The sequence below is a fragment of the Zonotrichia leucophrys genome, chromosome 18 (assembly GCF_028769735.1).
Source record: "Zonotrichia leucophrys gambelii isolate GWCS_2022_RI chromosome 18, RI_Zleu_2.0, whole genome shotgun sequence".
In the NCBI taxonomy this organism is placed as follows: Eukaryota; Metazoa; Chordata; class Aves; order Passeriformes; family Passerellidae; genus Zonotrichia; species Zonotrichia leucophrys.
Window position 1 is genome coordinate 8,394,549 of NC_088187.1, and position 23,977 is coordinate 8,418,525.

Genomic DNA, 23,977 nt, shown 5'->3' on the forward strand with positions numbered 1-23,977 from the left:
CCTTCTTCCTTCAGAATTCACCATGGCTTGCAGTTCATTCTGCAGTTTTTGGCTCTGCCCAGATCCTTGCTGCAGTTGGAAAAGCAAATCATACCTAGCTACTGTTGAAAATACATCCTCAGGTAGGGTAATCAAGCACACATAGAAATGGCAGTACTTCACAAAAGATATTTATTTGATTAAAACAAGTTATATGACAGGGGGTTTTGGCAATTTTAGTCACAATATCTTATATCAAACAATGGGAAACTCCAAGAACACACATTTTTGTTATTAGAAGCAGAATGTGGCATCGTGGTTGCAAACATAGCACTGAAAACCTCCTCTGCATTTTTCAAACCATGGATGTATGCTTTAGACAAATTTCAGTTCTGTATTCTGTGGCACTCCTTGGCTGATAATGCAGAATAATTTCACCAAGTGCAGGAATTGTTTGACTATGAACACATAACAGTGCTTACAACTGATCTTTTATGCCACCCATGACTCTGCTCACTTATCTCCCACCCCAGCCCAGATATAGATATTGTCTAGTAAGGTAGTATTTACACAGAGAAGCAGTGTAGGATTATGCAGAATTTGGGGCCTGGTTTTTATCAGTCTGATTGTGAAGTTAGCTTTAACACTGCTTCCATACTGACACTGCCTTTGCAGTCAGTAGCTATTTCATACATGGCACATGTCAACATGGTATGTGGTCTGAGTTCATTTTTCTGTTGCTGATTCAGGAAGAAAAATTTAGTTACACTGTGTGGGGGGACAGAATGTAAGAAAATAGTGCAGAAGGTAACCTCACCCCTGAGGAGCTGCAGCTGTACTAATCACCAAAAGGAACAGGCCTGCCCTTAGTAGGCCACAGCTGTGTCCAGTAAGAAGAGTGCCACAAAAGAGTGGCTTAGCTGGTTGAGGAGAGACCTGCAGTTTGTTGGCTGTACTGTGAAGAAGGAGTCAGTGCTGTGAGGAGCTGCCCTGGAGAAAGCAACAAGAAGGTATGGAACTTCTGCAATAAGATGACAACAGCACTGGACAAATTCTTTTACTGATCAAGACTACGCAGAGATAACTTGAAGTGCTAATCTGTGGGGTAAGAAAAACCAGATCAATTGTTGTCTTTGGGTCTTTGGTTTAAAATCTTGTTTTCTGTAATTCCAGAACAATCAATGGCTTGGCTCTAAGTTCACTCTATTCATAGTTTAAATTTTTTTGAGTTACTTGGTCACTATTATGGTTGTTAATTCTGATGTTGTCTGGTAGTTACTCAGGAACAGTCCATTTTTAGTTTTAGTACCCTCTAAGAGCACCGTGCATGCAGTACTGTACCTCATACCTTAGGTTCTTTTGATGGCTGGATCATTTTCAACCTCAATATTGAAAGCAACAAGACCATTATATGAAAAGCCTAAATAAAAGGTCACATTTTCATTTCCAGCAGGCACTGATTCACGATGGAGTGGCAAGATCTGGAGTTCCTTCCCGTGACCTCGTATAAATAAATTTCTGTCCTTGGACCAGCCAGAAACTCTTTTGAGATTGTATCGGATTTCGGGAACATTCCATACAGTTCCATGCAGCCACTTCATTCTCCTCTCATCTAAGGACCCCACCATCAATTTGTCAATTTTAGTTTTGTCCACTATCTTACTTAAACCATAACCCTTTCCCAGAAAAAAATGGGTGTAGATTCTTTTCTTTCTGGTAGGAACATCTTTCACTTTGATGTCATATAAGCGTTTCAAGGTTTGAAGAGCTGAAGTTAAAATTTCATCATTAATGGGATTAGGCTCTTTGTCTAATGCCTCATCTGGCCAGTACAGCAAGGTGAGCAGAAAATATGCACTTGCTGGAAATTGTCTCTTTCCTTTGAAGAATCTTAGACTGAGCTCACGCAGCGTTGGCAGTGGGAGGAGTTTGGCTGATCCTGGTGCTAAGCAGGCTAATGTGATGTGGCACAAAATGAAATTGATCAAATCGTTGTCCTCCAACCTGGTCCTCAGTGGGTTTTCTGGATAGAAACTAAGGATCCTTTCCAGCTTTTCAGCTGACCTGTTCTCTTTCTTATCTGTTAAGAAAGACAGGATATTGGTGACATTTCCTCCACCACTCCCATAAATACTCATTTGTCTCATGAGCTGAGTGTCAGGACCATTGTTGCTGTCATCTAGAAGTGATGCTGAGATGAAGAATTTAGCGTATACAGCTGCTTGCTTTCTCAGCCACTTTCTGGGATTATGAATTTGTTCTTCCTTATCATCATTTTCATCATCCTTCTCCTGGTTTTTATCTGTTTGGAAGTAACTTAGTTCTTCTGAAATCCATTCCAGAGCATTGTAGAGGTTCTGGCGCAAGCCTTTCAAGCGGGAATGAAGCTTTCCCCATGGTCTCTTTATGTCTTCAGGAATGTAATCTGTGGTGAGATATTTCACAAGCTCAGTATGCTCCCCCTCTGGACCTCTGTGGAATACAGGGAGTGTGGACAAAAATCGAAGAAGGCGACAACCTACTTCTACTTCTCCAAAATAGCCAGCGTTGTTCATACTTTCACGTTCTTCCTTTGCTGCCTGTTGTGCAGCCCTGAAGCATTTCATAGCTTCAAGAGCAAGCAATATCTTCTCAGTGATCCTTTCAGGAGTATCTTCCTCTGTCATTTTATCCACAGTAAAACCAAACCATCTCCTGTAGACTTGACCTTCTGTATCCAAAATAAAAGAATCGGTTGGCAAATGTGATTTTGCAACCGTTGCCCAGTATTTAGCATCTTCAAATTTTTCATTGCTGTAATTTAGTCTGGCAAGCTGCTGGGCAAAAAAAGGATCTTTTCCAAGGAGCTCATACGCAGCTTTTAAAACAGCAATGGCTTTTTCACAGTCTTCGGTTTCACAGACTTGTTCAATGAACGGGGAGAAGAGAGTGTCAGTATTGTCCCCCCTGCTTCTTTTATCACGTCGAATAAACAGATGTCTGATAAACCTTCTGAATTCTTCTCGTCCAAATCTGTTTTCAAAGAGTGTCTTTTCCTGAAGAAGATTTGTTGCAATTTGACTTAGTGATTGATTCCCTGAAAGTTGATGCAGAATTTCTTTTGCAACCAGGCAGTGTATTATCCGAATCGTTGAAATATAAGTGATGCTTTCCCTTAGCTCAATGAAAATCATTCTTGCTTGTTCACTCAAGTGATGCTTGAAATCGTATGCTCTTGCTGTACTCTCTGTATATGCCCCCAGGCCCAGAAAAGCCTCACAGTGTGACAGGGACAGGTATGAGTTTGGTACATAGCAGTTGAGCAGGGCAATGTAACGCATCAAGCAGGTGTCACGAGAGGAAGGGTCGATGCCTTGCAGGATGTGCTCTACCATGTCTGACACATATGTTTTACTGAACTCCTTACACATCAGCACAAATGTAAGTATGAATTCTGGTTTATCATATTTCTGCTGCAGATTTTCAAGTTTGGTGTTAAACTGCTCTTTCTCTAAATCTGTCAGTTTGTGAGTGACAGCGACTGTGTCCAGTGGCGAAGCCTTGCAGTGCCTTTCAGGGTCATTGTATCGTCTGCAGCATATGAGGATGAAGTAAGGCCTGGAGGTATTCATTTTCCTGGCTGTTGCAGCCTCTATTAACTCACTCTGTAGGTCATCCAAGTACTCATCATCATAATCTTCGATCAGGAGCAGCACAGGAAAGCAGTGAATGATTTCCTTTTCTTCATAATCTCTAAGGGCGAGCACATGGTTACAAACAGTTAAGGGTGGATAGGAGGTTTTGATAACAGCACATCTAAAACGCTTTCTGTTTTTCCATAGAACTTGCCGTGCTATTGTGCTTCCTCCACTCCCAGGATGGTGAAATATCTTTAGTTTAGCCACAGAATAATTGTGTCCACCTCCTCGTAAAATGCCATCCAGCAGTTGGCTTGCCTCTGCACATGCCTTACGTTCAATGATGTCCCCACAGTGTTTATTATCAGCAAGCCACAAGTTTTCCCAAGTGATTTTTCTCCCACGGTAAAAATCTTGTTCTATTTCTTGTTTTTGTTTTTCAGTCCAAAGATTTAATTTGATATCATCACATTGATCAGTACAAAGGATTTCTAGGGAATACAATTTCTCTTCTTCCCGCAAGGGAAGTGTACACAGGCCTCCAGTGGAAGCTGGCAGGTGTCTGGGTTGGGCTGTAGAAGGCAGCATTGACTGGATGGTGGCATCGACGTGACTGAGCTTCATTCCCACAACACTGCGTTGTTCCAGGGTCTCAATGCTGCAGGATTCCTGAGCTAGATTAGCCCACTTCTTGTAGCTGTCTCTGGACTCTGCAATGCAGATGATGTACTCCATGCCATTCATCTCTGTATAGAATTCCTGAAAAGTGTCCACAAGTGGTTTCTGCACTGGTGACAGCAATAGAAAAAGCACAATGAAAGAGCCCTCTGGCAGAATTTCCTCGCAGATACAAGTAATTACTTTCTTCAGGTATTTTTTTTTTGTTCTGATCCATGTATTTTCGTCACAAGCTTTCTCATCCCCAAGGAAGTCACTGCGCCCATTGCAGAATATCCAGCTGGTCTGATCAAACAGCTTCTGCGAGGGAGAATTATCAGTCTTAATTTCTTTGAAAAAATCCTGTAAGAAATAAGAACTTGTTTCATGGTGCTCTTTGTATTTGCTGTACAGCCCTGACACATTAGAATGTTCATCGAAGTCAAAGACACAGAAAATGTTCAAGTGCATTAAAAAGTCGATGTGGTTCAGATTGTCCTGTTCACATCTGTTTGTGACAAGGATGTACCGTAGGGAATCATCCATGTAGCTTTTGCCATCATTTAATAGAATTGATAACTTTCTTCCTAAATCTTGAGGTATTTCTGTAGGTACTTGTGTGCTGGAGAGCTCAGCTCTTTGTCTCTGAGCATCCCTGTCTGGTATGGCTTGAATGAAAGCAGCGAGTTTGCTTTGCTGCACGGGCTCAGACTTCGCTCCCAGTCGCTGGTAGAGAGCTGGCTCTTTGGTCAGGATCACCTTGTGACTGCTTTCGTTGTATTTTGGCAAAAGAACTTGAAAGTAATTGTTCTTTACCAAGCTGAATGTTGGTTCAATGTCAACCTCCACTACAAATCTTTGTTCTTGAGAGTCTTTTGAAATCACTTCAACAAACACAGGTGGATGAATACATTTCCTTGCAATTTCTTGTAAATTATCGCAAAAGCACTTTTCTATATAATCCAGAGCATCAACAAAGTCTTCTCGTTTTTTGACCTTTATGCCGACGATCTGCCCGTGTTTCCAGCCCTTGTTCTCAACACTGTCCATGACACCAAAATGGATGGTGCCATTTGTTCGAATGTTCATGCAGGCCGAAGCAAACCGTATCACTTCGGAGGCAAATTTTGATTTCAGCTGTTGTTCGTTCAGTTCTGCAGCAGTGTCACAGGATTTGTATTCGTGGCAAGGAATGATTAAATCACTGACTCCTGATTCGGGAGGAAGAACCGTGTCCTTCACGTATTTGAAGTCGGGGTCCTGACTTCTAAATGGCCGATAGTTTCTGACCTCTAAAACTTCAGCAGCACTTGGAAGCTGGGATTTCTTGCTGCTTTTTGGCTTCTTGCCAGAAGCAGGAGCTGTGCTCTCGCTGCTGGTGGTGCCCACAGCACCAGAGCTGCCTTCGCTCGCCGTGCCCTGAGCAGGGGCAGTGCTGGCTCTGCCTGGGGCTGTTTGTGCTTCCCTTCTGTCGGGTGTTTTGCTGCCGGAGTCCTCAGCTTGCTCTGCGTTGTCCTGCAGCCGCAAAAGTTCATTTCTCTTGCGGATTAAGATCTGGATTTGGCCTTTCTTCATTCCTATGTCTTTGAGGAAAGACTCATCCAGTTCCATTAATGCTGGACCTGTCACTTCTTCTGCATAGAGTTTATCTACATACTCCTTCTTGATTCCGGTAGACTCCAGCCAGCATTTGACGTGGTTCTCAACCCATTCTCTCACAGGTAACGTTTTGTAATCTAGACATTAAAATCATGTATTATTAATTACAAACTAATGTTTGTTTGGCCACACTGAATGTTTGATTCTTTTCTTTCTACCAGTCACAGTGAGAGAGCAGGTCTTAAATATGTCACTTCTGATGATAAAGTATCCATAACCGTAATCAGAAGCAGTTCTAAATGGTGCAAGACCAGTAAATCAGCAAAGCAGGAAACTAGGAAGGAAACTTGGAAATTATCCTCAAAGGGAATTGAGGAAATAACTCAAAATAATAACTCAAAATGTTTTTTGCAGGGCATAACAAGGTTTATGGGAATTGACAGGGCTGGATTCTCTAAAGTGGACAGGTTTGGGTAGATCATTTACCACTTGAGTCTGATTATTTTATCCTAAATAAAGATAGCATCAATACAAACCCTAAGATGATAGGAGTACTGATTAGTTCCCCACTAGAGAGAAATCCTTCAAATGCAGCTATTAAAGCAAATTGCTACATACAAAGTAGAAATTTTCTGAAAGCAATACATACCCATTGTCTTTGGTGAAGGAAATCCTGCTGTTAATGAACAAAACCCTAGAAGGGGGAAAAAGTAAGCCTTCAGATTTACAGTTCACCTTCCTGTGATAGTTCAAGCCGACTTTGGTGTTCTGTTTTCCCAACTTCCTCCCCAACTTTTTGCCCAAGGTAATTTCTGTACCTCTAAAGGCCTGTTCTTGCCAGCTGTGCTGCTCCTGCCTCTGCACACGTGGTGGATGTGACAGAAGCAGGGGGTTGCTGTGGAGGTTTGTGCTGACAGCTGAGCCCAACAGTTCCTTCTGTTACATCTGGAGAAAAGGAGGCCCCTCACCACTGCATCCCCCAGGTTCTGTCTCTTTAACTTTTTATTGCTTTATCTCATTTTCCCTGCCTTTAGTTCCTTCACACTTGCTTTTTCCCCTGCTCTTTTTTTTCATGGGTACACTCTCCCCTGCTTCTTCTCTTTTCCCACATCTGTTCTGCTGCTTACCAAAATTTCCAAGAAGCAGTTTGACTCACTGCCCAAGCCAGCAGAAGGTTTTCTGTTTAGTGGGGTGTCCTCCCCTGAGTTATGCCATCCTTCCTGTGCCCAGCCTCCATTCCAGGGGTTCAGGATGGGTGGCAGCACGGACAGCCTGTTCTGTACTGCAGGAGGAATGGGTTTGTTATGAATGAAGTTCTATATGTCTGATCTAATAAACAACAAAATTTAATTTAGCAGCAATTTTAACTGAGCAGCAATTTTATATAAATGAATACAATCAAGTATATTAAATATAATCAAGCATATGCAGAAATTTGGCAGTGATTAATTAAGTATGATTAAGGTTTGTATAAAGCATAAGCAGAACTGACCAGGGTATGGGGAGGGTTTCTCACCGTGCCTCACGTAAGAAACAAAGGAATCCAAACCCAGCTTATCTACTGCATGCTAGTACATATTCATCAGTATTTTCCTGTAAATCTCCTCCTATTTTCAAATATTGAAATCTATGTCACTGTACTGCACAGCTCATGCTCCATTTGTTGTTAGGGGGTCTCCTGGCTCTGGTCTTTTCGCTGTCTTCCTTGCTGTCCCCTGAATAACCTTACAGGTTGCACATGGACATTAAGCTTTGTGTTATGTAAGTAAATATTATATTCCAAATATTATCATTTCATAGATAAAACCACTACTATAGATTCTGTATCTGAAATTGTCCCAGCTTTGCTCATCCCACGGCCAGTTCTGCTTTGGGAATCGTCCCAGCTTTGTTTGCCCGAGGCCAATTCTGTTTTGGGATCTTGCTTATCTCAGTACTACAGCCTATATCCTGTTTTGCACAAATAACGTGCAAAGGGACACATCTGCTTTGTAACACTAATCACATATACTTTTTATTTTATAACAATTATTTTCTAAAATAGTGATGTAGTTACAATCATGTTAGCAAGAATCATATCCATTAATCACAGGTTCAATACCCCTGCTCAGTGTGACATTCACAGTCAGCAGGGCACAGGGAAAGGTGCACTGTGGTGCTGCTGCTGTTGCTTCTCTTACTGAGTGGGGAGACAGCCGTGTGCTTCAGCCGCTGCAGCTCGTGGTGCTAAACCAGTGCTCTCAGCGAGTGGCAAAGGAGCTGTCCAGCTGCTCGAGGTCTCCACAATAGCTGCAGGTGTAATGGTGGTGACTGGGGAAAGGAGAAAACCTTGGCAGGAGGTGGGTTCAGCAGAAGGGGTGGTCAGGGAGAGCAGGGTGTGCTGGAGAAAGCCAACAAGTGCACATTAACCCTTTCTGCATCCGGTCAGCCCTGTGGAAGCCTTGGCTGAGGCACAAACATGGCTGGAGCTGTGGTGAGAGCAGGAGGCTCTGAGAAGGGAACCTGTTACGGGACTGCCCTCATGTGCTGCAGGTGTAAGGCATCCCTCAGAGTAAGTGTAACCAGGCTGGTTATGAAAATGGTGGGAGATGGATTTCCACTGACACTTGGTGCAGCCTTCGCCGATAAAGGCGGCTAAAAATGTCCCTGAAATAGCGATCTTTCAGTGCCTTTGGCCACCTCCCAGGGCTGGGCTTGTACTGTGGAATCCCGTCCCGCCCTTGTCTCTGCCCCAGCCCGCGGTGACAGCTGACGTCAGGAAAGCGCTTCCGAACAGAGAACCTTGCCGGGGAATCGAAACTGGAACGGAGGCTGAGCAGAGCTGGGCAGGGCTGGGGCAGCGCGGCTGGAGGGGCCCGCGGGTCCCTGATCCCTCCTGGATCTGGGAGCACTCGGGGTTTGTGCTCCGGGGGCTCTGGGGAGCACTCGGGGTTTGTGCTCCCCGGGCTGCACGGGGGGGAACGGAGGGGGTGCGGGCAGAGCTGTGGGATCCCCGCTGCCGCCCCTCCGAGCTGCTCCCAGCCCCGTGGCGTGGCCGGGGCACAGAGCTGGGTGGGCGGCCGTGGAGGCGCAGGCTCACCTTTCGTTAAACCCGGTCCCGGTACAGCAACCCGCCGTGCTGAGAACGAGCAGCGCTCTGAGAGCTTACCTTGCAGAGCCGAGTGTCCCAGCGCGGTGTGCCCGCAGGGAAAGGTTTCCGGAGGAGGAAGGGAGGGAGGGAAGGTGCTCCAAGACCTCTGGTGCCAGGCTCGGCACGGGCAGCAGGCTGAGCACTGTGGGTGTTCTGCAGCTCCCGCGCGTCTCTTGAAAATTATTCCGGAAATAAAAAGAGGAAACTGCTTTAGATAAATATTCGTGGTTCAAGTCTCCACCCACTTCACAGCAGTGCTGCTGCTGATTGGTGCTGCTGATACAAATCCAATAGCTTCAGCCTCACCAAAAAAAGGTGTCAGAGGTATATGTCGAAATATATAATGTGGAATATATTTCTTCTTTGTTTTGTATTTTAAACTTTCAGATCCATCTCACTGCCCTCTATATGAGCTACCTACTCACTCCAGCCCCCCCACCAAGTAGTGGAGAGGCTGGGAGAGGCTCCTGGGCCCAGCCCGCTGTGCCACTGGCGCCCAGGAAGGCTGGGCTGCAGCAGAACTGTCTCGGTCGCTTTCTGTTTCCTGTAAAGCACGTCATCACTCCCCAGCTCAGTTTCACCAAAACTGTTTATTGTGGGTATTTCTTTGTCCCACAGCAGCACAAAGAGCCGCCATTTTATCTCAGCTGTGCACCTGCCGCAGGCACCAGGCTGGAGGGGGGTCTGGGGTCCGTCAGAGAAACCCGCGAGGCTCCTGGGCCTCAGGGAGGCTCCGCTGGCCTGAACAACTCGGGCACCGCCGTTGGCCCCGCAGGCTGAGATGGACTGAGCGGGCTCAGGAACGGGCACTGCCCGAGGGCAGCAGGACCCCCTTGGCCATCCCTGCTCTGCTCTGCCAGCTCCAGGCCTGCTGGGCTCCCTGGCCACACAATGGCACTCACAGCTGTGCGGTTTTAATCCGAATCTTTATTTAGTAGATTTATAAAAGACCTTTACATGAGAAATACAAAAATATGAAATAGGCTTTGACTCTTGGTAGGTAAAATTACCGTTATTTTTTCAAGCTTTAGAACATGTAACCTGCACAGTTTGGCATCTTAGGTCAATTGCTCTCACACATTGTAAAAGTAGGAAAAAAAACATCCTGTAAAGTATCTCCAGAAAAATAGCTGTACTTACCCCATCATCCATGGGATATTACTAGCAATAATTTATTTAAGACACAATGGCACTGTCATACAAACTGTCACTTTGTAATTTCTCCTTTAACTATTTCCATTGAAAGATGCAGTATCACTTTCCTCTTCCAGTTGTTATCTGATGATTAAATATAAAGACAAAACTGATTAAGACTGATTTGGCATGCTTCATACTTGTACCACGTGGATTTGATACCACTTTGTAGTAAAAATTAAATAAATATAAATACATTAAATAAATATATTGTAAAAGAACAGCCCAGTTACATTAGAATTCAGCATTTCTCCATCCTAGCACACACGTGACACTTTGCCACAGCTTCAGGGCCAGTGTAAAGAAATACTGCACCTTTAAGCACACAGGCTCCCGTGGATGGAATACCCAGCCCACACACAGGAAATGGGGTTCTGTGGCACCCCTTAAACACTGCCCTGATTTCACTGCTCTCAGCAGCTCTTGGCTCCTGTTTGCTCTTTTCCCCAGGACTCATCTCACCCCTGGCTCTGTGGCTGGGGCCTTTCCTTAGCCCTTGAGGGACATTTGCAGTTGATGAGTCACAGGCAGCTCCCAGCTGCCATTGCTGTTTGCTGCAGGTACTTGAGCAGATCTGTTCCCATACTGGGAGTTAAGCTGAGGATTGTTCAACCTGTTCTGCAAATACTGAACCTGTTCCGCTTCATATTAAACAACAAGGCTTATTTTCAGAGTAGGAAAACCTTGAATTGATGTTTCAAGTCAGTATTTTTTAAAACGGTTTCTGCTCAAGTATAAGGGACTAACTTTCCAGAGTAGTACTGGTTAAACAGAAATGGTACTTTCATACCATTTTTAGGATAATCATAAATGATTCCCTTTACAATCACTGGTGCCTAATGTGGCAGCAGTGCAATGGCAGGTTCAGATAATTTGCTGCAACCAAAGGGCTCCTTTTGCACATCCCAGTCCCAAGTAATTATATGGTTTCAATCACTGAATTTGATTTTTTTTTTTTGTAGTAAAACTCATCCATTACAAAATCATGTACAGTACAGGGATATTGAGTGATGGTTATGTCCAGCTTTTGCTCTTCATTTCCACAGTCTTGAAAACTGCCTTGGAGTCAGTAACTCCATCGCCAGGGTTCATCGCTTTACCCTTCGTGCCCTGAGCTCCACCATGTCCTGATCCAGCACAGCCACAGGTACAAGGCACTTTTTGGAAGCTTGGTTTCTTCAGAGAGAGAGAATTCAGCTCTTTGATCCCACGTTTCCCTGCTAAGGGTAGGCCTGTGCTTGGAATGTTGGTCCCAGAGAAGAAAGCTCCATCCCTCTCCTCTCAAACCGTGTCTCCTGTAAGGCTCAGCTCCGCAGAGTCCTCAGCATAGTAATGCTGGAAGAGCCTTTCCTGGCAGCAGATGTGCATAGCGTGGTAGGTGTGCAGCAGCAGGCGAGGGAAACGAGCTGTGAAGTAACACACAAAATCATCTGGGATGGAGCCCAGGGTCTCCTGCACTTCGGGAGGCAGCTCCCTGTAATGGTGCTTCTGTGGAGGAAAACAGAAGAGGGAAAAGCTCAGTCAGAGGGTTTCCTCAGAAGCCTCTTGTGAACAGAGTGCTGGCGTTCCTGGACACAGTAACCTCCTAGTGGACTCTTGTAAAGCAGCCCAGTACCTAAATCAGGTCTGATACAGGCTGGCAACAACAGCAGCCAGAGGCAGGAACCCAGAGTGCACGAGGAAAAGACTCCTTTACCTTATTTCTCATTGCCCTCAGAAGGTCCCGGACGGAGCCACCTTTATAGGATCTGAATTTTCGAAGATCTGCAAGAGAAACAAATTGTTGTGTGTGTTGTGATGCAGTTTTAGGTGCTGGGGTGTTTGCCTGCAGCCACAGATCCTTGTAGGTGTGTTTCAGTACATAAACGTGTACTTCCATTTGAAGAAACACTTCACTGGCAAGTAACAGTGATGTGCCAGAACTGAGGCAGTGTCAGCCTGACTTTCCTGTCCCAGCAAACAGCAAACTGCCAAAGTGCTGTCCCTTACCTGTCTGAAGAGGAACAGTGATGTGCTCTCTCCAGTCCATTTTCACCACTTCTCTTCCACCTCTTTCCAACTGCTTGACTATTGGACCGTCTAAAGATTCTTTCTCTATCCGGTCACTAACATCCTGGAAGAGACATTCAGATTATTTCTAGTTTTATTTCCAAGTTTTTCCCAGTATTTTTAAATTGCTGCTTCTGGCCCATTACAGCCCGTCCTGGTAGTAAAGTTAGAATTCCACTCCATGACAGCACTTGGGAATAGGATACAGAAGTTTCTGAGATTATTTGTTTCACCCTCTTCCAAAGCCTTTTTAGCACAGAGGAGAAGATAAGGCTGGAAAGGATCTCAAGCCCTCAGCCATTTCCCACCCCACATCAGGATTCAGTGCTTGTTCACTCTTGTTCTTGAAAACCCTCCTGGCCATTTCTCTGTGGGTGCTGCAGCTGTGGGTGCTGCTTCTCCCACCCACTGACCTTGGTACATCAGCCCTGGCCCCTCTGACAGATCTGCTGTGAGACCGAGCCAATTGCTAAGGAGCTCCAGCCATGGTTTACAAGTGGGTGCCTCACTCCTCTCAGTAAGGCTGAGCATTCTGTGACCTCAGGCACAAAAGAGAGACTGAATTCAAGACCTGAAAAAGCCCTGAGAACCGAGAGGAGAGAAAAGGTCATCACAAACCTGAAAGAACTGGAGCTGTTTTTCTAGACTCCAAAAGAAGGGATGTTTGAGCACACAGCTGGCAGATGGCCGTTTCTGAGGGTCCATGTTTATCATCTGCTCTATTAAATCACGAGCAACAATGTCTTCTGCAAGGAAGAGTGTGCAAGGAAATTTACTTCTTTTGGTTTATTTTCTCTATGTTCTTAAGCTGTAGTAAAAAGTAAAATTTTGTAATTTTATAATATTTTGTACTTCAGAAATTCATTATTGTCTCTACTTCCTCCTGTCCTGCTAGTGCAAGTATTGCCCTTACAGATGTCCTGAGCAGTCAACAGAAAGACTATCAAAGACTAAGGATATCAAAGTTCAGCTCTCTCTTTCTTTAAATACAGGAAATAACTTCACAGTCAAGACCACAGAGTTGCCCTAGGCCACTGACTCCAGGAACTGTAGGCCCTTTACTTCAGGAGGACCTGAGTACAGCCAGTACTTTGCTCTGTGCCAGGCTGGGGGTCCCTGTGGGCCTTGGTGCTGTCAGTGGTGCTGGTGTTCAGCAGCCTGGGCCCTCAGTGAGCCCTGCAGTGCATCCTTACCGTGCCTCCCTGCCCCCAGGGCCTCCAGGCTGTATGCTCCCAGCAGGATGTTGGCCTGCCGCTGCAGGGACTTGCCAAAGGGATGGCCACCCTCAGACACCACGTAATAGAAGACACAGCCAGCTGAAAAGATGTCCACGGTGTACGTCTGCAAAGAAACAGCCTTCACTAGCACTGACATCTTTCCCCCCTGGAAGCTCTGATTCTCACAGGGTGGTTATTTTGCATCTGAGAGCAGAAGGAAATTTCCTGACTCGCAGATTTGAGCTGCAAGGCAGCCTGGAGGCCCAGGCACCAGGTGCTGCCTCTTTTAGGCTCTGGCCTGGTGCTGGGCAGCCTGGGAGGGGTGAGCACTTACAGGGTTCTCTTTGCAGTCTTCACTCAGCATCTCTGGGGCGATCCAGCCTTCAGTGCCCGGCACGCCCGAGCGGCGGCTGAAGCTGTGCCTGCCCACTGCCAGCTTCTTGCACAGCCCAAAGTCTGAAATCATGGCCTTGACTTTCCCGTGAGCGTTGGGCATCGAGATGAGGATGTTGTGGGGCTTCAGGTCCCTGTGGACTGTTACAAACACCCACTTGTCCACCCAGGCAGTCCCAACAATCTTTGTACATTTTTAAGTGGACCTTTCACAAGGCTGAACCACAATTCATGAAACCAAAGTCATAACCTCAAATGATTTTCATTGGTGATTTCTTTTTTTTTTTTTTAATTCCACCATGTTCTATATGACCACTATGTAAAACCTTCAGCACCCAGCACCAACAGGAAGGACTTGCTTTAGTACTCCAGGGCTGCAGAACATTGCAGGGACAAGGCCAGTGTCAAATCATAGAAGCACAGAATGGTTTGGGTCCAAAGGGATCCAAGGTTCATCTCATTCCAACTCCCCTGCTAAAGGCAGGGTCACCTTCCAATAGGCCAGATGAACAGTACCAGACCAGTTAACTTTACAGCTAAGAAAATGCAGTTCTCCATCCAGTCCTGAAAGGGGAGGCATTCTTACCAATATTCAGGGAGTGCAGGTAAGCCAGCCCAGATGTTGTCTGCTGCAGGAGAGTGATGGGTTGTAAGCCATGGTGGCTGAAGGCCTTCTGCTCAACATACTGCAACAGAGAACCAGGAGTCAGCCACAGCACTGCTTAGAAGCTGCATAAATAATAAATCCATGCACATCACCACTAAAAGATAAATGGATAAATTTTGCTAGCTGGTAACAGACAGCAAAGAGCTTTTTTTTTTTTGGCTGAAGGTGATGATCTCTAAAGTCTCATTCAGAGCTAGAATTCTGTATAGCACTGTGCTCCAGAAAGAAGAACAATCTCCAAAGTCTGCACAGTAGGAGGGGGAGGAGGACTAGAAAGGAGTCCTTCACAAGAAGTTAAAAATCAAAGGACACAGCTTCTCTCCATAAATCAGTCCAGGGATAGGAATGTCTTTCTACAGGTTTGGAAACACCCCCGTTCTAGGAGCCTGGAATTGTCACAGAGGTGACAGTGGGAGCAAATGGGACATCCCCTGTGACAGCCCTTCAGCAGCTGAAGGCCGAGGGAAGTGAAGGCCTTGCAGGAGCAGATGCTCCCAGCCCGTGTCACCTCCTGCAGGGTGGCGGCGCAGAGCTCGATGGCGATGTACTGGAACTGCCGGTCCCGCTCCGTGCAGAAGTAGCGGATCACGTTGGGGTGCTCGTCGGACTCGCGCAGCAGCCGCACCTCCCGGTCTGCGAAGCTGAAGCACTCGGGGAGAATCCTCTTCACTGCCACGTCACGGTTGTCAAAGCAGCCCCTGCAGCCAGGGAGGGAAGGCACAACAGCCCTTACACAGCATGTACAGAAAACCTGACAACAGGAGCCATTGCAGAGGCCAATGAAAGCAATTCCTGTGCTGGAAACGGGAATACTTGGCCAGTAAACACTTCTTAGGGAAGGAAAGTAGTTTTTGCTGGTGAAGAAAATGCATGAAAATATTCCTGACACAGGCAAAAACTTTCATTTCTGTTCAAAGTAGATGTGAGGGCTTTTATAAAAAACAAATTAAAAGGACCTCATTCAAACACAACATTGGTCTGTTTAATGTACACATTCTTTTCTACCTGTAAACAATTGTCCCTTCAGCACCGTGTCCCAGTACATCTTTAGGGTTAAAGGAAATCTTGCCAACAATCACTCGGTTTGCTTCTTCATCTGAACAAGAAAAGAAAAACAAGCACTGGTTTAGGATGGGGCAAGGCAGCCTTTTACAACTGCACAGACCTTGGGGCCAGTCTGTAAAAGTCTTTTAGCTCATGTTCAAATTTAACACACATATGATCAAAAGAAATGAACATGTCCACGTTGGTACTTACTCTGAGTAGGCAAATAGTGTGTGGTGACCCAATGAGCCAAGATCAAGAATCAAAATGCATTTGCACACACCTTATGGCTCATGGCTGTGAGAAATGAGTGGTTCTCAGCAGCCAAACTCTTTCTAAAAGTTGATGTTGCATTTAGGAAATGCTGGCTGACAGTCATGGAAGTGGGTTTAGTAGCCTTTGAAGGGACAATGAGTGCACAGGAAGACCAGGCAGGAAGGTTGTGCTGCCTAATCCCCATTTCTTGAGTCTGGTTAATCATAACACATGTTTTTATTTAAATGAGTATCTCCCTGGAATGGCTGCAAGTGACAGGAACACACTGCCCTGGGCAGCACAAGCCCACAGCTGGCTGTTATTGTAAAGCAGCAATCCTGCTGAGGTGCAGGGCCCAGCCTGAATGGTTCTTTTCATCTTGCTGAGCTATGAAGTACCATCAATAACTGTTCTACTGTACCATCACACAGACTGGGGAATAGAAACACAATAAACCACACTGAGTCAACTTTACCTCCCTCTTCTTGCTCAGTGGAGAGGCAGCTCCCAACATCAGATGTGGAGATGTTGGAGTAGGCAGAGTGGTTTGAGGCTCGGGGGGACAGGTTTGGGGTGCTGGCAGCTGAGCTCTCCGTCCGGCCGGACGTGTCCAGGAAATCTGCCTCGGCCGGGAGCTCCCCGGGAGCACCAAAGGGCAGCTTCTGCTGCTGCAGGAGCTGGATCTTCTCTTCCAGCTGGTGCTGCCTCTGCTGCTGCTGGTGGACACTCTGTCAGAAAGGATCTCAGTGAAGCTTTGGCACTCAGGTCACGCAAGGGAACGCTACAGCTTCTGGGGAGCTACTCCTAAAAGGTGGGAGCCAAACTCTCCTGCCCTGCCCCTGCCAACCACACAGGCTGGGGAATGTTCACTCACAATTTCTATTTCATTCTGGACTTCCATTGCCAAGGTGAGAAATCACATGGCTTGGTTAAAAAAAGCTGTTTCTAGGTTGACCAGGAGTCTTTAAACCACAGAAGGACAAAGGCTTTGATTCACAACCTGGAAAACCTGATGGTGGTTTCAGGTGAGGAAGAGAGGAGCAAAGCCAATAGTGCTGTGATCATGTCCAAAAAGAGTAATACCTACAAGAAGCACAACTGGTGGATGGAAAAGAAAACCTCTCTAGAGCTGGCACATCTGGCCAGAGAAATCCCTGTGAAGTCAAACTTGTGCCTTTGCTCCCCAGTGCACATCTGTGAAGGGAAAATATCCCTGGAGGTTGTCACTAACTCCTGTATCATTTCTGGGCTCTACAACACTCCTGATGCCCCAACACTCAAAAGCACAACAAGCCAGGTCAGCATTACCATTGGGTAGGTGATGATAAAAGCCACCCAGCCCACAAGCAGGAAAGTGCTGAGGATGATGGTGGCCATGTCCTTCAGCATGGAGTCCACTGGAGCCTCTGGCCGCGGGATGGGCCGGGCAGGAGCCTCCTCCATCTCCTTTGGGGCAGCTGGAGGCCCTTCTGTTGAGGAACCTTCAACAATGTCAATGACCTGAGGCAGAGAAAGCTCTGTTAGCTCAGTGTCTCTGTGGGCAGTGAGGCATTCCTAGCCAGCCTTTCTGCTGCATCATTTTTTGTCATTTCTAAACCTACCAAAGTCAAAGTTTGCATATGGGGAAACAATGCAGCAGAAAGCCTTAACTCTGAAACAAGGAATGACCCTTCCTCATACCATAAGTACATGAACATCTGACACAAAAACTGTGAAGTAATTCCATGCATTTTCCTCCTGCATTCTTCCCCAACTTCCACTCCTTTATATTCTTCTCTCATGCAGTAAGAGAATTATTCTCATCACAAACCTCTTCAATAGTGGCTTTCTCAGAGTCAGCTGGAATCACATTTTCAGGCCTCTTTGGTAAGTTGCTTGGGAATTTCTCCAGGATCTTTGTGGGGGCAGACAATGGTGTTTCATGGTGCCCTTTAAATAAAACACATTTGTTGAAACAGAAAGTTGTCCTTTTTTAGGAAAGATATCCTTGATTGCAGCAATAAATAAACATTATCTTTGCTGAAGAGTGAGAACATCACAAAACATGATGCTCGTGTATAGAGCAGGAAAGAGAAAGGAGAGGGAAAATGGAGGGCAGAGGTCACTGAGAGCTGCAGGGGAACATGAACTGCTTCAGGGAACGGCCTGACATGCAGGACAGAGGGTGTTGGCAAGGAAAGGGATCATGGGAAGAGAAAGATGGCACCTTAAAAAGCTGAAAGTTGCACACTGTCCCTGCCCCAGAGCTCCTGTCACATACATCACTCAATTATCATCAGTCATCACGTAAAACTGAACCTCAGACAGTTCCTCATTTTTGAAGCAAAATTATAAATGCACTGAAAGGTCAATTCCAAAATTCAGAGACTTGGGGCACACAGGACAGGCTGACAATAAATAAACATTATCTTCAGCCTCTGTGTTTTAACCCATTTACGAAATGGAGAAAACATGACTGTCTGATCCATATGATGAGAATTAAGGTAACAACATGCACAATAAAAAAATCCAAACGGACCAAATACAGTATTTACAGTAAATAATGAATTACTGTACCCCTCTTCAAGGGAGGGGGCAAATAAGCAATAAATCACTTTCCACACATGGAGCACTTCACCTTGGCACAGAATAAGGCAGGAGCCTTGGGAAAAACAGAAGGCAGGTGGATATATAACACATTATTTTATATGTAAATGAAGATAAATTAGACACCATTCCTAGAATTCAGTAATTCTGGCCAGGCAGGCCTCCCACACCTATCAGCAGCCAGTCATTCCAGTAGTTGAGCTTGTGCTTTTCCTTCAGCCTGCCCGAAAACTTGACATCGGTGCTGGGCGTGATCACGCACTCGCCGTTGTCCTCGATGGTGACTCCTTCTGTCTTTGGGCCCTCCAGCAAGGGAATGGCGCTGCCACGGGGCTGCAGAGAGACCCGTGCTACAATTACTGCTACTGTGACCTTAGAATATTTAAATAGGCAACTAAATTTAAAATCTGGAGGTCAAAACGGGTGGGCAAGCAAAGATTACTGGCAGCAAAGTCGCTGTGAGTAAACAGGGCCATTCTGCCCTCAGCAGCTGCTGCCACAGCCTTGGACATTGGACCTTTTCAGGGACGTGCTGCCTGGGAGAGGAGATTACTCTTTTTCTGTTTTCTCCTACACTGAAGCAGGATCTGCATTGCCTCCCTGGCAGCCACAATGAGCAAAACAGAACTGTGATGCAGTTTCCTGTCTGTGGGGAGTTACTTTGATGAACAAACCAGCAATTTTAAGATGAACCACAAAGCACCAACAATAGCAGTAACCTCAGGTCTGCTCCTGCTGAGCCTGCCTGGCACAGTTCCTGGGGAGCTGCAGTTACTGCTTTGCAGCATTGGAAACCATCCTGGAAGTATGGTCATGTATGCTATGGTTGTTAATTGTTTCAGGAAATACTTAATTTTCTATGCATTTGTTGATAAAAATCTCCAAACCCTCAAATTGCTGTAGTTGTTCAGTCTTCAGTGTTTGATTTTCTATTTTAATTTAATATCATTTTATGCACAATTCCATTTCCAGCTTTCTTCCCAGGCCAGGAAAGCCCTCATTTCCCACCCAGCAGCTCCCCACTCACCACGACAGTGACTCCCTCGTGCACCATGGAGGGCGACGCGTACAAACTCGTGGAGTATTTCCCTACGTACAGGGTTGGGCTGCAGAAACACAGGCACTGTTAGCAGCAGGCAAATGCATGTGTTAACATCTCAGCTAAAACCTGGGCAGCACAACCCTGCAGAACCAATGCAGGAGCTTCCCAAATCAGTATTTGTATCTTGAAAAGCCTTGATCTGTAAAATTATTTGAAGTACTGCTGTACTATGAAGCTTTTTTTTAATTATGAAAGCATTGTCAGTTCATTATTCACAGCACCATCACTCACTTAACATAACTCGTGTCCTATTTCTGCATTTTTCAATAAATGGCATTTGCCAAAATGCTGTGCACCATTTTTATAGTGTGAAAGGCTTCACATTAGGGAAAACCAATTTAATTCCTCATTGTGAGAAACTATTCAACACAGAACATCTGATAAAACTTAGGAATATACACTTCCTAAGTTTATAAGGTTTTTGGTTTGGTCTCTGACCTTTCAGACTAAAAGATCAAATATTATATAAAAGAACACCTGGAGAACCAGAAATGCTTTTATGCATTCTTTTCCCCATGTTGCAGCTTGTAGCACAACCCTTAACTGTTGTGTTTAATGACAAAGCTGTCGAATGGGCAGTGAGAAGAGCAGAATCTCGGGCTCACGTTAGTTTGCTCTTGGTCTCTGTTTCCTTGGGGAAGGGATATTTCCACTTGGTGATGTGTCCGACCTCCCCGGACATGAAGGTCAGGTAGCGCAGGGTCTCGATGCCCACGTTGGTGTGCAGGACCTTCCTCAGCCCCTCTCGCTGCCAGATGTAAAAAGCCACCACGGGGGACGCGTAGTTCTGGATCCACAGCACGTCCCCGGACTCGCTGTCCACGGTCACCACCAGCCCGTCCCCGTTGGACACAAAGTGGGACATTTCTGCAAAGCACAAACGTGTGGAGTGCCCTGCATGCTGTGGCTTTAACGATGCCCAGGAACAGCTCTGGAGTGCAGCCACCACCACCCCTTTCACTGCACAGCAGCTGAGCAGCAAAGCCTGGGCCACAACTGGGCACACACAAGTGCAGCTGCCATGCAAGAGCACTGCAAGCAGGCTGTGCACCAGAGTTCAGAGGTGCTGCCTCTCCTGCCATTTCTCACTGATTTAAGGAATCACACCTTCAAGAGCTGCACCCTGCTGGACTCAATTTACCTGAAGCTACCTAACAGGCTTTAGATATTGCAGTATGTGATGGGTAAAAATGGGCAGAAGTACATGCACCTCACAAAAAAACCCAGAATATTTTTGCTTATATACAAAATTCCATTGCAGGAGGGAGACAGCAATTAAATTCTTACTGTATTTTATGTCTTCATCAGGCAAAGTAGCTGCATAATCAAAGTAGGTGGCATTCCATCGCAGCTCCTTCTTCTTGGTGTCATACATTGTGATCGTGTACTCTGTTAAAAGATACACAGTCTGTGAAGCAAAAAAACCTATGAGAGAATAGAATCAATCTTCTCAAATCTGAGCCACTCCTCAAACACCACACAGCACTCACTGCTGCCAGCATTTCCTTTTTTCCCAACACTATCCCATGTAAAGGGACACATTGATAGAGAGGTTAAAGAACAAGTCTGTAACATTTATTCCTGTTTCTAGTCAGCACCTCCATGGTGTTGGTCTGACTTTACCAGACATTTAGCACACTGCACTTGTGATGTCAGTGGATCTGCTCTATTTCCATCTTCTTTAAACAGTTTTTAAAAGCTGTATGTTACAGAACAAACAGTTCACAGCTGGCACTGGAATACACCATTAATTACAACACAAATGCCACCTTGTCAACAAAAAGAATAATGGACCTACTGCCAAAGTTTAAAAAAGTTATCTCTCTGTTGCTAAAGTTAATAATTGTTCTGTGTACAGTCTAAAATCATAATTCAGAGAAGTTTTTCCAAGAAATGAACTTGAAAACCTGAATTGACCACAGGGTCATTTGTCATGAACCTAAACTTTAGAAATCAGAATTTTCTTTTGAATTACAGTAAAAAAAAGCATATGACCTGTTCTGCCAAGATACAGGAGGGATGTTGATGGGCAAAGACTTTCTGCAAAAGAGGAAGTCAAGGTCTGCTGTTTCTCCCCAGTCATGAGGTCAACCACGTACCAAATATCCTGCTTTTTACCTGAAATCATAATTGAAATCACATTACCATTCAATTGGAAAAACTGCACTTTCATTCAGCTTTTCAGTCTTTGTTTTTCTTTAGTAGACTCATGGACTTAGCACAAATAAAGCATTTTTAATAAAACAGTTTTTCACAGTCAGGCTTAGGTTTGTCATTTAGCATTACTGGTCAATCCCAAATACTGACCACAAACCCCAAACCCAAATACAATATTTAGAACAGTAAGTACTATTGGCTGAATGATTTTTTGACACATAAAATCTAACAGAACTCTGAGTGCAGCAGATCCCAGGAGTTCTCAGATGAGGAGACTGAAGTGCTCATGGTGAAAGACAGGAGGTGGAAAAAAAAAAGTGAGGGTCTACACCTTACAAATTTCTTAAGGATTGTAATCCAAACATCACACTCAAGACTATGTGAGCCATGGCCTTAATAATTTCTTTGAAGTTAATACATGTATGTTGTGTTTGGAAGCTTCAAATAAACATTTTTCTCTCATTTACTGGAAAGATTTGAAGTGGAGAACCAGAAGGAGCATTGGCCCTTCAGGAGATTTAGAAACTGAGCTCACTCTGATCTTCACACATTTTACTGTTTTGATAAGTAATAACTGTCCTTTCTTCTCCTTTTCTCCTCCCAAATCCATCTGCAGTTAGAATGAGTCAGGACAGTGAGCAACACATTTATTATTTGTACTGTAAATGAACTGATTGTACGTCAGACAATGGAGGATGTCTAACTGTGGTGCAGTGGGATTGCTAATTTTATCCTAATTATCAGGCAGTCAATGACATTCATAATCATAAGAAGATTTTAAGTAGAAGTCATATTTTGTTGAGAGACTGCATCTCAAGAAATAAAAAATCCCCATACAAGCATCTCACTGCTAAGAAAAGGTATTTACTCCTTCAGGAAAACCAGTTGGTTTTAATCATCACAGAGGAACTGCATTCTATATTAATAAGATTTTCTGTTATCAGAAAGATTAATGAAAAATCATAATTAGTACCCAAAATTAGGCCTATTTCCTTCAGTCTGTCTGGGAGTCTCTACATTTTGTAGTTGCTGAACATCTTGCAATCTAAAAGAGATAAAATTTGAGCTCACCCATGTACAGGATCCCATCAGAACTGCGACAGGGAGATGCCTGCACCAGCTCTGGGATAGTAAATGGAAGTTTCTAGAGGAAAAACAAACAAGCAAGCAATAATGGCATTGGTTATTTCTATTACTATAATACCTGAGAATTCAGCCAGAGTAAATACTAAAATATTTAACAATGCCCAAGTTCCTAAGGGAAATCACAGCAGGTGAGGAAAAAGTTCTTGTAGTAAGCCAAACATTTTATTTGAGTATCAGATAAAGTTTAAAAATGAAAGTCAAGCTTTAAGCAGTAGCTGTGGCCTACATGGATTGGTCACTTATTTGAAAGGTTCAGTATTTTTGTTTGCTTACTAAATCCCATAAAGATCTTCTAAAGGGGTTAGCACAGAGCATTTATTAATCTTGCTTCTGGCAGATGGTTTTAGAAATGTGTTTGGAGAGAGTGACACATCTGACTGGTGTTATTTTGGATATGCCTGCCCATCAAATCACACTGAGATTATTCAGAATTTGGATAACAAACCATAAATTTTATTTGTAGTTATCATTATTTTAGCAAGTTACAGAAAATTCGTACAGGGAGACAAGATGTGGCATTGATATTTTCAAGCAGAAATCACTTCCTGGCAATCACAAGGTGGCAACATTCTGCTCTAACAAAATAAAAGTATGTTTTCCTTCTGCAAAGCCATGAGGTTGAGTGGGGCATTTATTTAGGAAAGAATTTTAAAATATACTTACAGTCAAGCCTTCACTGTTCTTGCCACCAAGTGTGTACAAACTGCCATCATTTGGGTCTGGAAGAAATGCTGGCCTAGGATTTAAACAGCAATTATAAATGATAAAAATGTACTGTGATTCTCAGAGAGCAGGAAAGAAACTGTGGTCACTGCTGGCTTTACAGAGAAGTTCATCTGACACTGCATTTTTTGAAGTTTCATTTATTAACTGTGAAAATTAAAAAATATAAGGAAGTTTCAGAACTGATAAAACATAAGAGCACTAATGTACTTGAATGCACAATGACCCAAATGTGGCAAGCAATGACTCAGGTGAAAGCTTTTAAACTTAACCTACAAGCTCTTAAAATGACACAGATTTAGAAATAACCTAAACAAATAAAGAAAACCAGAGAGCATAAGGAAGGCAGGAAACAATGAAAGAGTTTCCAGAATTAAGTAAATTTGAGAGGTAAAGGGATCTCTGCACCCAAACTACAGAAAGACCCCCAAACAAACTCTGACCCTAATGTCTATGGTTCTA

At 44.6% G+C, this 23,977-nt stretch overlaps 2 protein-coding genes across 4 annotated transcripts in view; both read right to left on the reverse strand.

The window, feature by feature from the left end:
- Nucleotides 1–209: 209 nt before the first annotated feature.
- Nucleotides 210–9,620, reverse strand: LOC135455438 (sterile alpha motif domain-containing protein 9-like). 3 transcript variants are annotated; one of them, XM_064728641.1, is made up of 4 exons: nucleotides 9,001–9,620; nucleotides 6,980–7,134; nucleotides 6,502–6,546; nucleotides 210–5,989 (listed from the first exon to the last, which is right to left on the reverse strand). In XM_064728641.1, exons 3-4 carry the CDS (start codon nucleotides 6,503–6,505, stop codon nucleotides 1,329–1,331), a joined length of 4,665 nt encoding a protein of 1,554 aa, XP_064584711.1. In that variant the 5' UTR covers nucleotides 6,506–6,546; nucleotides 6,980–7,134; nucleotides 9,001–9,620; the 3' UTR covers nucleotides 210–1,328. The 3 variants fall into 3 exon arrangements, with proteins under 3 accessions (XP_064584711.1, XP_064584713.1, XP_064584712.1); XM_064728643.1 differs by lacking the exon at nucleotides 6,502–6,546; XM_064728642.1 differs by lacking the exons at nucleotides 6,980–7,134; nucleotides 9,001–9,620 and adding an exon at nucleotides 6,671–6,790.
- A 269-nt stretch (nucleotides 9,621–9,889) lies between these two features.
- The window catches only part of ERN1 (endoplasmic reticulum to nucleus signaling 1), a 33,358-nt gene continuing 19,270 nt past the window's right edge, over nucleotides 9,890–23,977 (reverse strand). The window contains exons 4-22 of the mRNA XM_064728523.1: nucleotides 23,456–23,528; nucleotides 22,718–22,790; nucleotides 21,485–21,607; nucleotides 20,777–20,878; nucleotides 20,095–20,356; nucleotides 19,415–19,493; nucleotides 18,558–18,720; nucleotides 17,612–17,730; nucleotides 17,110–17,301; nucleotides 16,277–16,529; nucleotides 15,508–15,598; nucleotides 15,011–15,200; nucleotides 14,422–14,521; nucleotides 13,777–13,976; nucleotides 13,419–13,566; nucleotides 12,844–12,971; nucleotides 12,166–12,289; nucleotides 11,873–11,940; nucleotides 9,890–11,664 (exon numbers count right to left, since the gene is read on the reverse strand). Coding sequence (XP_064584593.1) covers nucleotides 11,458–11,664; nucleotides 11,873–11,940; nucleotides 12,166–12,289; nucleotides 12,844–12,971; nucleotides 13,419–13,566; nucleotides 13,777–13,976; nucleotides 14,422–14,521; nucleotides 15,011–15,200; nucleotides 15,508–15,598; nucleotides 16,277–16,529; nucleotides 17,110–17,301; nucleotides 17,612–17,730; nucleotides 18,558–18,720; nucleotides 19,415–19,493; nucleotides 20,095–20,356; nucleotides 20,777–20,878; nucleotides 21,485–21,607; nucleotides 22,718–22,790; nucleotides 23,456–23,528 — 2,695 coding nt within the window. The 3' untranslated portion in view covers nucleotides 9,890–11,457. The remainder of the gene's footprint in view (nucleotides 11,665–11,872; nucleotides 11,941–12,165; nucleotides 12,290–12,843; nucleotides 12,972–13,418; nucleotides 13,567–13,776; nucleotides 13,977–14,421; nucleotides 14,522–15,010; nucleotides 15,201–15,507; nucleotides 15,599–16,276; nucleotides 16,530–17,109; nucleotides 17,302–17,611; nucleotides 17,731–18,557; nucleotides 18,721–19,414; nucleotides 19,494–20,094; nucleotides 20,357–20,776; nucleotides 20,879–21,484; nucleotides 21,608–22,717; nucleotides 22,791–23,455; nucleotides 23,529–23,977) is intronic.